This window comes from Drosophila elegans, unplaced genomic scaffold, assembly GCF_018152505.1.
Source record: "Drosophila elegans isolate 14027-0461.03 unplaced genomic scaffold, ASM1815250v1 contig_683, whole genome shotgun sequence".
In the NCBI taxonomy this organism is placed as follows: domain Eukaryota; kingdom Metazoa; phylum Arthropoda; class Insecta; order Diptera; family Drosophilidae; genus Drosophila; species Drosophila elegans.
In genome coordinates this window covers 121,482-134,807 of record NW_024546040.1, presented here as the reverse complement: position 1 = coordinate 134,807, position 13,326 = coordinate 121,482, and the positions used below count along the sequence as shown (strand labels likewise).

The 13,326-nt window shown below is 38.4% G+C and overlaps 1 protein-coding gene across 1 annotated transcript; it reads right to left on the bottom strand.

Moving 5' to 3' along the window:
- Positions 1 to 12,050: 12,050 nt before the first annotated feature.
- On the bottom strand, positions 12,051 to 13,057 carry LOC121467743. The gene is made up of 2 exons (XM_041709999.1): positions 12,980 to 13,057; positions 12,051 to 12,761 (listed from the first exon to the last, which is right to left on the bottom strand). The coding sequence occupies exons 1-2, from the start codon at positions 13,055 to 13,057 to the stop codon at positions 12,051 to 12,053; spliced, it is 789 nt and encodes a 262-aa protein (XP_041565933.1).
- Positions 13,058 to 13,326: the final 269 nt, after the last annotated feature.

Genomic DNA, 13,326 nt, shown 5'->3' with positions numbered 1-13,326 from the left:
TTTAAACCAGTATGATGGAAATAAAGTATGTAAACTAAATAAAGCTATTTATGGCCTTAAGCAAGCTGCGCGATGCTGGTTTGAGGTTTTTGAAAGTGCACTTAAACAATTTGGATTTCAGAATCTAGAAGTAGACCGATGTATATATATTTTAAATAAGGGAGATATAAGTAAAAATATATATATATTATTATACGTTGACGATGTGGTAATTGCCACCAGTAATTCCGAAAGTATGTCTAAATTTAAAACTTATCTTTCAAGTACGTTTCAAATGGCTGACTTATGTGAAATACGACATTTCCTTGGTATAAAAATTGATCGAAAAGATGATCAAATTTGTCTCAGTCAATCTGCATATATTAAAAATGTCTTAAAGAAATTCAATATGGAAGATTGCAATCCAGTTAGTACCCCTCTTCCAAGCAAACTAAATTATGAGGACTTGCAAGTTGAAGAATCATGTGAAGCACCATGAAGGAATTTAATTGGCTGTTTAATGTACATAATGTTGTGTACACGTCCGGATTTGAGTACATCAATTAGTATCTTAAGCCGGTATACTAATAATAATAACAAAGAATTATGGCAATGTCTTAAACGAGTTTTAAGATACCTAAAAGGAACTGTTGACTTAAAGTTATCGTTCAAAAGGAATCTTAAAGTGGATAATATTCTCGATTCTGATTGGGCTGGAAATGAGACTGATAGGAGAAGTACTACAGGATATATATTTAAAATGTTTGGAAATTATTCAATATCCTGGAGTACTATGAAACAAAAATCAGTTGCTGCTTCATCTACCGAAGCCGAATATATGGCCTTATTTGAAGGTGTTAGAGAAGCATTATGGCTAAAGTCATTAATAAATGAAATTAAATTAAAATTAACTGGCCCAATAGATATTTTTGAAGACAACCAAGGTTGTATTAGTATAGCCAATAATCCTACTTGCCACAAGAGATCTAAGCACATAGATATCAAATATCATTTTACCAGGGAACAAATTGAAAACAAACTAATCTGTGTCAAGTATATTTCCACAGATTTCCAATTGGCTGATATTTTAACGAAGCCACTACCAACAGCTAGGTTCACTGCACTGCGAGACCAAATGGGGCTAACTGGACCTTCACCCTGAACCTTTATATGGAGTTTTTGCTAATTTATAATTCACCTTTAAACCAAGCCAAACTGGATCTCTTGGAATATATATATATATTTAACAATAATCAAACCAAAATAATTTCTAGTCTAACCATTACTGTTTATATAAGCGAATCTTGTTAATTTATGTTTTTGAATGATCTGATTGGGTTTTACTGGGTTTCCCCAATTCTTTGCAGCAAATGCTGGATCAGAAAAAAAAAAAAAAAGTCCCCAGAGAAAAAAAAAAATATATTACAACCATTTGAAAATGCACAAACTCGTCAGAAAATTATCTTTTGTTATTCCTTAAATTGTATCAGTGTAACTTTTGAGGTGGCGTGTTGAGAATACCAAAAGTCACACTTATACATATACACATGGTGTGTGTGTGGGAAGGGGATGAACAATGAAGATCTCAGAGAGAGGCAAAGCCCTCTCCTCTCTTTGTTCTCTCCCTCTCTTTCAAAGAACGTTTTTGTTTCCTTTTGTATGCACATGCGTACCCTTGCCACTTACTTGAAGACAACGAGAGCGTGCGGTTGTGAAATAAAAATTAACTAAAAAGACAATTAAAGTGTTTTACTATTTGGCAAATCGGGCTGGTGTGTTCCTGGAGTTTGTATATACATTAATTATATATATTCAATATTATCAATAAAATTCCCGCGATCCTGTAAACAAGCGAAAGGTTAAATCTACTGTGTATAAACTGGAATAAGTATCTAAGGTGTAGTGTATATGAAAATAGGGTAAAAAAGGTAAGAAGAGTTGAGGGGTATTTTATCTAAGGTTGTCCTTGTGGACCACCCTCCCTGTAATGAGGACAGACGTTCCCATGTCTGCTTGTACACGTTATTCTGTGTACAGTGCGGTAAGTTTATTTCCTAACCTCTTGTTATTTTTGAGGTATACTTTTTCTCCTACCTCAAGAATTCTGTTTTGCCTGGTAGGGTTGCATCTATCTAGATTGGCCTGTTGCGCCTTTTCAATATTACTTATTATTGCAAATTTCTGTTCGGCATTAGCTGAGTGCAAGGCCTGCTTAGGTGGTAGTCTTGTCACTGAATGTATTGTCTTGTTGTATTCTACTGTGGCTCTCAAAATAAGCTCAACGGTATCATCAACCTTTTGGTCGATTTTCATGCACCTAGCTATCTCAGTTAGGGTACTGTGGAATCGTTCCACTCCACATTTGAGCTGCTGTGTAGAGGGGGTGCAATACCAATGTTAATGTTATATTGATTTTTTAATAATGAGGTGATTGTCTCCGAGTTGAAAGATGCCTCATTATCACAATATATTGTTTTAATGTTTGGGAAAAAATTTATAAGTTGTAATATGGGGCTGCGCACATCGACTATGGCCCTAGAAAGTAATGGCTGTACTACAGCAAACTTTGAAAATTTATCTACGCAGGTTAAAAAAAATATCGTATCCGTAGAGTATATGTCTATAAGCAGCATTTCGCCAGCATATGAGGGGGTTGGTGTGATACCCAGCTCTTGCTTCTTGGGGTGTCTGTTGTACTTCCCCTTGGTGCATGTTTTGCAGTTTACAACCACTTCGTTGGCGAGTTTGGACATATTTGGAAAGTAGTAATCCTGAAGGACTTGTTTAACATTTTCCTGGGCTGCCCTGTGAGCGCGGTTGTGTTTGCAGATAATTATTTCTTTTTGTTCATTTGCATACGTGATGTCATTCACGAATTTTTTGCAATGCCAAAACTTGGTTGCTGGGAATTCGGTCACCAAGGAATGTTGAATGCATGTTAGTGCGGAGAGGTCGCAGTAAATGGCGTTAACAACGTCTACGTTTACTACCTCTTTGACCAATTCGAACAGCGAATCCCTGTTATTGAATTGGATTATGTGTCGGTTTTTGGTCCCGAACACTATGAAGTGTCGCCGTAAAGGCTGCTCTGCTTCCTCCAGGATTATTTGATTCCTGTAGCAGTTCAGGGGTTTATCGGTGGATTCGAACGTGTAGGTTAAGGAAAGTTCACTATGAATAGTGGCTACGTCAGATTGTGGTTCGTTTTGTATAGCGTTTATGTTTTGTCGTGACAAAGCGTCGGCCACAAAATTTTCTTTTTGTAGAATACCTTGGCGTTATGTTCTTCGATGAATGCCTTCCATCGTTTAATTTTGGCATTTATATTTTGCTCGGATACAGCAAAAGTAAGAGGTTGATGATCCGAAAAATCCTGATCTCTTTTGTGCCGTATAGGTAGTTTTGTAGTTTTCCTATAGCCCAAACAATTGCCAATAATTCTCTTTCGTTGGTTGCGTAATTGAGTTCACAGTCTTTCAACGTACGAGATATCATTGTGATTGGCCTGCCTTTTTGGGACAGTACCGCGCCGATACCGCTTGCTGAGGCATCGGTGGTCAAATCGAAAGGAAGTTTGAAATCTGGATATGTTAATATCACATCTTCTGAATGTCTCGCAGGCGCTCGAACGCTCTGCGTTGCGACTCATCGAATTCGATAACCACCTTTTTTGACATGTGTCTATTAACCGTGCATTTCTATCCCTTAAGTATGGTGGTAAGTGGTCTGGCTATGGTAGAAAAGTCCTTGACAAAACTTCTGTAGTAGCTAGCCAACCCTAGAAAAGACCTGAGGCTGAACAAATTTTTTGGTTCGGTGTACTCCTGAATGGTTTTTACCTTTTCCGGGTCCGTTTTGGCTCCGTTTGATGTAAAATGAAACCTAAAAATTCCACACTTTCCTAGAAAAATTTGGTTTTTTTCCGGTGCCACTTTCATGTTGGCTTCGCACAGGCATTTAAGGACTGTGTCAATGTGTATAACGTGGTCGGCAGCGTTCTCGGAGAAAATTATCATATCGTCTACATAGACGTAACAAATTTTCCCGGTCAGTACGTCATCGATCGCCCTTTCAGTCCAAAGGGTAGACGGCAAAATTCATACTTTCCTCTGTTTATGGAGAAAGCAGTTTTTTTACGGTCTTTTTTAGCCAGATATATCTGCTGGTACCCCGATTTTAAGTCTAGGGTAGAAAAAAATTTTGCCTTTGGTTCGCTAAAATCATAGGAATACTTGGCATAGGGTAACGGTCGGCGATGGTTCGTTCATTCAGTTTCCTGAAATCGATCACCAGCCGTTTTTTCTTGTTGCCATCTGCATCAAGTCCCTTTTTGTCTACAACCCATGTTGGGCTGTTAAATGGTGACCTAGAAGGCCGGATAATGCCATCCATTAACAACTGTTTGATTTCTGTGTTAACGAAATCTGCTGCTCCCATGGGGTAAGGATATAGTTTGAAATATACTGGTTCGCTAGTTTCTGTACGAATTGTGGCGATGATCGACGTGTTAAAAGGTAGCGCCTCGTTAGAGTGCGGAAATGCTGCTTTCACTGAATTTGGGACTACTAAGTCATCGATATTTGTGAAGTTCACGTTATCGCATTCGTGGTATTTGAGTTTCTCAGCTATGTTTCCATACCTGATTACACTGTTATGTAAATCTAATGCCGCTCCCGCCTGCGTTAGCAAGTCGAAACCTATTATGGCATCAAAAGTGTTGACAGTATCGAGTAAAAAAATTGAGCTTTTAGACTGAATATGCGCATAAAGCATGGGGAGTCGACAGGCATTTTGTTCTTCAGCTCCTTTAAAGGCTTTACATAACTCTTTGCCGCTCCAGTGTCTATTAGGATTCTTGTACAAGTAGTTTTCCCCGCCAGCCCTCGCTCAATGAAGGGCAAGCGGGACCTTCCTCTAAAAAATTGACGAGGTCGTTACCGTCAAATGAGTCACTGTCATCGTCAATTGCATTTAGTGCGGCTGTGGCCGCGCTTTCATAATCTTGAGTTTCTCCCGCGCTTGCAGTTTGTTCATTCTCTCCGAAGAGTTTGGTCTTTTTAGGTTCTGCAAATTTTGGTATTGAGTGTTGTTTCCCTGTTTGAAACCCGTAGGATGTCGGACTTTAGAAGATGATGGATCAATGTCCATAGGCTCCAGGGATTGATTTTGCTTACCCTGATCTACCCAGTTGTCCCGTTTATGCCATGTATCGTTGTTCTGATACTTGTTCGGCTTTTTAAAGAAATGTGGATTTTTTTCTGGTCGCGGTCGGCACCAGGATTTTTCCCTTGTTTCTCGGGCGCTCGGTGCTGGCCCTTGTGAAAATCAGTATTCTGATTTCTTTGCTCAGCTACTTTGGCATATGTGGCCGCGAGCATACTTCGTTCGATACTGGCCTCTGCCTCTCTAGCTAATGCCAGTGCTGCTGGCAGGTCTTTTGGCTGTGCTGGAAATACAACAGCCCTTAGTGATTTTTTTAGACCGGAAATGAATACGTGTAGGGCGTCAGCCCTAACTTCTGTATTGAGTAATGAAGCCCTTTCGTCGTCATATGTCATGACAATTTTGTTTGTAACGAGGGTCAATTTTTGTTCGACTTCATCGTAGTACTACATAAGTGTTTGGTCGCCCTGACGGACCGACTCAAGTCCCTGCCGTAATAGGCGCAAAGATGTTTTATCTGCGTAGGAGCAGTCTAATCTGGCTAGTATGGCTTTAAAATTAAGCACTGTATTATAAGAAACTAGCAGTGCGCGCGCTGGTCCCTTAATTTTATTTCTAATAATAGTAACGGCTTGGTAATGCGCGGAACTGCTCTCATAAGACTCGAATAATTCGTAGGCATCAGTGGCGGATTGCCTCCATGCCACGTAGTATTCTTGTATGCCAGTGAAATCTGGAATCGACTTCACTATATGTAATGGTATATCGCACTGTGGTGCTCCCGGTACTACCTTTACCCTCTGGTAAGATTTTACCTCTGGCGCTTCTATACGCAAGCTCTGAAGTTGCTGGTTAACGGCGTTGATCTGACCCGCGAATTCGGCTCTGTTCTTGGCTAGTTAATGCAGCCCGAATTAACGCCTCTATTTGTGTCGCGTTCATGGTTTCCGCGTTACTTTCTTGTTGTGCCCGTGCTGATTGATATCTCCGGGTATCTCGGATTAATTCTTCTTCACTGTCAATGTCAAGTTCGTGTTTAGTTTCCTTATATGGGCCTGGAAAACTCATAAGGCGACTAATTTGTAGACACTAAACACACGTTATTGGGAGGCCGAATGTTTTAATTCGACAAATTAATATTCTATATTATAATTTTATATTAATAACTGGGTGCTTGGCGTCCGAAGGAAAATTTTATTTAGGGACGGCCGATATTAATTCACTTTATTTGTAAGTCACCTTTACAATTGCTTTATTCAAACCGTATATTTTTTAATTTTGGGTAAATAGTTTGTAGGGATTTTTATTTATTTTTCCCTGTATGTGTTTTTGAAGTTTTACTGTATTAATTTTGATCAGCCCACTTACATATTTTTTTGTCGCGCATTCGGTATTAAAGTTGGGTGCCAATTATGTTTTAGTTGTGCAGCCTCGCACTGTCTCTCGCCGCTGTCCGTGAGGGTGAAGGGTTGTGATCCAATTGCCACCGTGGCTGGTCCGGGGGAAGGGGTGAAGACGTAATTACCACCGTGGCTGGCTGCTCATATGGATGTGCCGGGCGGTTGCCAATGGCTCTCTTCTCTCTTCTTACGAAGACTACGTTGGGAGTAACTGACTCCGTTGCTAACGGCCCTTAAGGCTTGATAACCAATTTCAATTAATAGAGTAAGTTGACGGCCACTGCCGGAGTTTTACATTCAAGCCAATGCTCTTTATCAAATGTCCAAATTAAAACTGAAAACATAAATGACTTTACGTAAGCTACGCGCGGCCGGCAAGCCGACCGCTCGTGCAGCAAAGTGCTGACACTAGCAAAATCAACATAACACCATACCGTGCACCGCCAAGAACCAGGCACGGCCCCTAAAGATGTTTATGCTGATTTTGCAACTAAACACTAGGGTGATCCAATAATCACCCAAGATCTGTATCGACTTATGATTACTCCTTAACAGTGTTAACATATATACCCGATGCAAAACCCGTCTGTAGTATTAGCCAACTTAGGAAAGGCAACATTTTCTTCAACAATTGACTTGGATTCAGGATTCTATAAAATTTTAATGAAAGACTCAGATATTAAAAAACATCCTTTTCCATTAACAAAGGGAAATTTGAATTTTTACGAATGCCTTTCGGTTTAAGAAATGCACCCAGAATTTTTCCAAAGAGCAATGGATGACATTTTCAGAGAACAATTAGTAAAAACATGTCACGTCTACATGGATGATATTATAATTTCCTGAAACACAATCAAGCAACATTACTCGGATTTAATTCAAATAATAATATTTTACAGAGAGCAAATATGAGAATTTCTCTCGAAAAATCTAAATTCTTTAAACAAGGAACCTCTTTCCTTGGTTACATTGTTTCTCATAATGTAATAAAAACAGATCCGGAAAAAAATTCCACAATTTCAAATTATCCGATACCACAAAAAAATACAGAACTTCGAAGTTTTCTAACCCGAAATTATGCTAAAATAGCAAAACCTTTAACAAAGACATTAAAAAATGTCTACAAAAATTTCAATACAGTTGGATGATTCAGTATAAAAGATTTAACGAGCTAAAAGAAAATTTAATAGCACAAGTTTAATAAGTGCAATAATAGCATAAGTTTAATAATCAACAACACAAATATTGGCGACGATGAAAGTTTTATTTCATTTGACGTAATTTCATTATTTCCGAGCATACCGACAGATCTAGCCCTGGATATAATTAAAAGCAAATGGACAATAATACAAAAACAGAGTAAAATACCGCAAGCAATATTTATGGACATAATAAAATGTTGTTTTCAAGAAAACAGATATTTCAAATTTGAAAACAATTTGTACACACAATTAAAAGGACCATAGAAATGCTACATATCATAAAAACGGACACTGACAATAGCGCTCATTATATATAGACATTTACTAGCAAATTAAATGTATGTCAAATGTAAATTGTTTTCTGTTTTTTAAGAATATTAAAATCGTTGTTATTATTTTATAGTTATCCTGAAGACGGTTGCCGAAGAGCATCCGAAATATATTGACAAATAACCAAAATTAAAAAATTGTGTTATTTTTTTAACATTCTGACATCGAGCCGATTAACAAATAATACATTTTTGAAAACATCAAAATTATGATTTACAGGCGTATATGTCTTAAAACATTGAAGCTATGATGATTTGCAGCTCAATAATTGGTTATTTTATATATTTTTATTATTTCTATGGCAGCTATATGATATAGTCGTCCGATTTTGATGAAATTTAAACCGTAATTCTGAAATATTTAACCATTCCTATATGCCGAAGAACTAAAATAAAATTAAAAAACAGCTAAGTTATAATTTTTTTTATTTATTTTTTTGATTGTTCCTATGGGAGCTATATGCTATAGTCGTCCGATCCGGCTCGTTCCGACTTATATACTACCTGCAATAGAAAGACAACTTTTGGGAAAGTTTCATGCAGATAGCTTTAAAACTGAGAGACTAGTTTGCATATAAACGGACGGACAGACGGACAGACGGATGGACAGACGGACAGACGGACGGACAGACGGACATGGCTAGATCGACTCTACTAGTAATGCTGATCAAGAATATAGGTTTATAGGGTCGGAAACGTCTCCTTCACTGCGTTGCAAACTTCTGACTGAAATTATAATACCCTCTGCAAGGGTATAATGAATAACAAAATTATAACTTTGCTTGTTTTTAATTTTTTTTTAGTTCTTCGACATATAGGAATGGTTAATTATTTCAGAATTACGGTTTAAATTTCATCAAAATCATATATATCATATAGCTCTCATAGAAACAATCGGAAAAAAATAAAAAAAAAATTTTAACTTTGCTGCTTTTTAATTTTTTTTTTAAAGTTCTTCAACATATAGTAATGGCTAAATATTTTAGAATTACGGTTTAAATTTTATCAAAATCGGACGACTATATCATATAGCTCCCATAGAAATAATAAAAATATATAAAATAGCTAATGATTGAGCTGCAAATTATCATAGCTTCATTGTTTTTAGACATATACGCAAGTAAATCATAATTTTAATTTTTTCAAAAATGTATTAATTGTTAACCGGCTCGAGGTCAGGATGTTAAAAAAAATAACACAATTTTTTAATTTTGGTTATTTGTCAATATATTTCGGATGCTCTTCGGCAACCGTCTTCAGGACAACTATAAAATAAAAACAACGATTTTAATATTTCTAACAAACAGAAAACAATTTTCATTGACATACATTTAATTTACACGTCTGCGTCCGGTGACGTGGAGTTGTTAACTAATTTCTCCTTCCCTAGTAAATGTCTATATAAATGAGCGCAATTGACAGTGTCCGTTTTGTAGTTCATCCGTATGTCTGTATACGGACATAGTTCATCCGTATACAGACATACGGATGAACTACAAAACGATTGTTTTTATGATATGTAGAATTTCTATGGTGAATCAGACAAAGGTAACAAAACGGTAGCTAAAAACAACCAAAAAATGAAGGACATATTAAAGGATATGAACACATACAGGAAATTAAAGAAAGACCCCACCTCTAAACTACAAACAAAAAATAACGGTTTGGATTTTCAAAATTTGTCTTTTTGCCTTGAGTCGAAGGTTGTTGCGCGTGTTCTGAAATAAGGCTATGGACTCGTTGTTGATAATTTCTTGAAGCTTCTGGTCATCTTTGTTTCTCATTTTGACTCCGATTAAAACCTCAAAAGGAGTGGCGTCGATGCTTTTCGAAAAAGTGGAGTTAATGGCTTGTTGAACTCGATCGACGTGTCTGTACCACTTTGTGGGATCATCCACACTCAGTTTGGATAGAACTGAAATAATGATGGCATTCAGTCTTTCCACTTGTCCGTTAACACGTGGTAGGCCTGTCGTTGATTTCACCACCTTTATGCCTTCGTCTTCGCAATACTGAAGATACTCTTGCGCGGTAAAAGCTGAGCCTCGGTCCGATATAATGCAAGCTGGGTTACCAAATATATAACTTTGGCCTCGTAGTTTGGCTATGACTTCGCTGGCAGTGGTTGACTTGGTAGGGTAAAGCCAACAGAATTTCGTAAAGGAGTCGATTACGGCGAGAATGTGCTTGTAATTTTTGCTTGTGGAGTCTAGTGGACCTAAGAAATCAATGTGATAGGTATGCAGCGGGAAATCCTCTTTGTGCAATGGATGTAACCAGCCCTCCTGTTTGCCACGCTTGCGGTTGGTCAAAATGCACGGAATGCAGCAGTCGATGTACTTCTGAATTTTTTCCTCAATGTTTTCGATGCAATACTCGTTGCAAATAGCAAAGTGTCCTCGGTCATGTGCTCTACCAATGATCTGCTTCTGCATGTCCTTGGGAACTACAATTAGTTCTAAGTCCTTGAAAAGTTTGTACAGGACACCGGCCTTCAGAAAATAGTCTTCATATGGTGAGTTGGAGTCTTCTAGGATTTTAATAATTTTAGGTGTTCATCTTTTTCTTGCGCTTGCTTGAAACCAAGGGCAATGGAGTCTTCAACGATCGTCATTATTGGGTACCTAAAAAGGGCATCAACGTGCTTCATACGTGAACCTGAACGGTGTTCAACTTTGTAGTCGTACTCTTGGAGCAAAAGTACCCAGCGTGCAACCCTAGTGCACAGGCTTTGCTTGTCTAGCGTCTTCGCGAATGCATTACAATCTGTGATTATCTTAAATGGAATGCCAAGGAGATACACTCTGAACTTTGTTATGGCCTCGATAATCGCAAATACCTTCGTAGCTTGAATATTTTCGCTGAGCATCCGTTGTTTTCCTACTCATGAAGTAGACAGGGTGAAATTGGCCGTCATCTGGTGATTTTTGCAAAAGCACGGCGCCAAATCCATCGATTGATGCATCAGTATGTACCTCGGTGTCATACTTCGGGTTGTAAATTGCCAAAACAGGGGTGGAAGTCAAGTATTTTTTTAAGGATTCAATCGCGTTCTCTTCTTCTGGACCAATTACGAAATTTGCTTTATTTTTAGTCAGATCAGTCAAGGGTTTCGAAATAAGAGCATAATTGTAGATAAACTTTCTAAAGTATCCGGTAAGACCCAGAAAACTCTCTAGCTGCTTGAGATTCTGTGGAGTCTTGAATTTCGAAACGGCATCGATCTTCTGAGGCGTCGGGGAAATTGTTTTATTCTCGATGATGTGACCTAAAAACTGAATACGGGTCTGCAGGAAATGACATTTCTTTAGGTTGAGTTCTAGCCCATAGTTGCTGCAAGTTCCTATAACTTCTTTGAGGTTCGACACAGCCTCCTTTTCGTCCTTTTCTGGTATAATGATATCGTCAACGTAAGGGAGAGCGATTCCTCTGCGAGTCAGCGTTCGGAAAATCGCATTAATGTGTCTCTGAAACACTCCAGGTGAGTTTGACAAACCAAAAGGCACCTTAAGGAACTGGTACTGCCCGCTTTGGGTCACGAATGAGGTGTACTTCTTGCTGGGATCGGCTACTGGCACATGAAAAAAGCCATTCCTCAAGTCAATCGTGCTGAACATCATAGCTTCTTGTAAGCGATCAAGCTGGTCGTCAATCAGGGGCAACGGAAAATGGTCTTTTATTATTACCTTGTTGATACGCCTGAAATCCACACAAAGTCGTTGGGAACCGTCGTTTTTCTTAGCAAGCACTACCGGGCTTGTAAATTCAGAGTCGGACTCTTCGATTACGCCGAGCCACTGCTCGATCTGCTCGTCAATTATTTTCGTTTCAGCGAATGCAAATCTACGCGGACGCGAAAAGATTGGGGTTTCGTCGTTTAAAATGATTTTCATTTCAATGTTTGTTGACTTCGATGGTTTAGGAATGTAATTCGTTATTAGTTCACGCACCTCTTTCTTTGCATACTCACTGGCTGATTAATTAATATCGAGTTCTTCGTTGTCAAGCACTGCTTTGATTTGCATTAAATTGGATTCCAATTCATCTTCGTCAAGATTGTTCAACTTTCGTACACGCAAACCACTTGGACTGAACGAAACTTCTGCTTGCAAGCACAATTCTTCTCCTATTATCAAACGAGTGTCCATACAATCACACGGAACTATGAAGAAGTTCAAGTCATAAACACTGTTGTCAATCGATACTGCTTGCTTACACTGTCCAATCGGCTTGATCTTATTGGCATTGCGATCTTTTCCAAATCCAATTAGATATACACTGCACTCTTTCAACCTTGGCAAAGCTAACTGCTTGTATAAGTCTTCGCGCAAAATGTTGAACTTGCTGCCCGTATCAAACAGCGCCACGCAATTCTGATTTTGGATTGAAACTGCTTTGCTCGTCATGTCACTGTGCTCACTTAAAACTCGCGCGTTGGGCTTGCTTTCTTCGACTGCCTTTTCACTTTGTGGACAATTCTTGGAAATGTGTCCAAATTTGTTGCACTTGAAACACTTTCTTCCTTTTTCTTTGTTGCTGCAGCCACCAGAAATATGTCCCTTTTCACCACAGTTGTAGCAAACGACTTCCTTTTTGCCACCTCTTGAACCACTTTTTGCTGCAAAAGCGTTTTTGTCTTTCACACTTCCTTCCAGAACTTTCGATTTTGCACTAATTGTTTGGTAGTCCTTCAATTTGTACTTGAATTAATGTTTTTAGCACCGTACAGAATTGATTTATTTAAAGAAAGTTCGTCGATACCGTCGATCACATATTGAATAAGAGCTTCGTCCTCAATATTTCCTCGGGATGCAATATCTTTCATGCGATAAAAGTATTCTTGCACATTTTCGTTTGCACGTCGCTTGCTCTCTCCTAGTTGCATATGTATTTGTTTGCTGCTTACTCTCGACCTGAACTCATTTAGCAAAGACTCCTTTAATGCATTCCACGAATTTAATCCCTTTTCGCTCAATATAAACATCTTAGCGACACCTTTAAGTGACTTTTTGGCAAAGATAAGCTTTTGTAGCGCATTCCAACCCATAAGTAAGGCTTGATCTTCAAAGTCGCTTATCCATACCTCAACTGGAATTCCATCACTCCCATCAAAATGTTTAATTGACTCTTCTATGTCTCGAAAACTTAGAGCAAATCGCGGCATATCAACTTCCTTGATACGTTGCGAATTCGACTTTCTCTTCTTTTCGCCTGTATAAGGTATTTCTACACCTGTTGAAAAAACACTTTTAA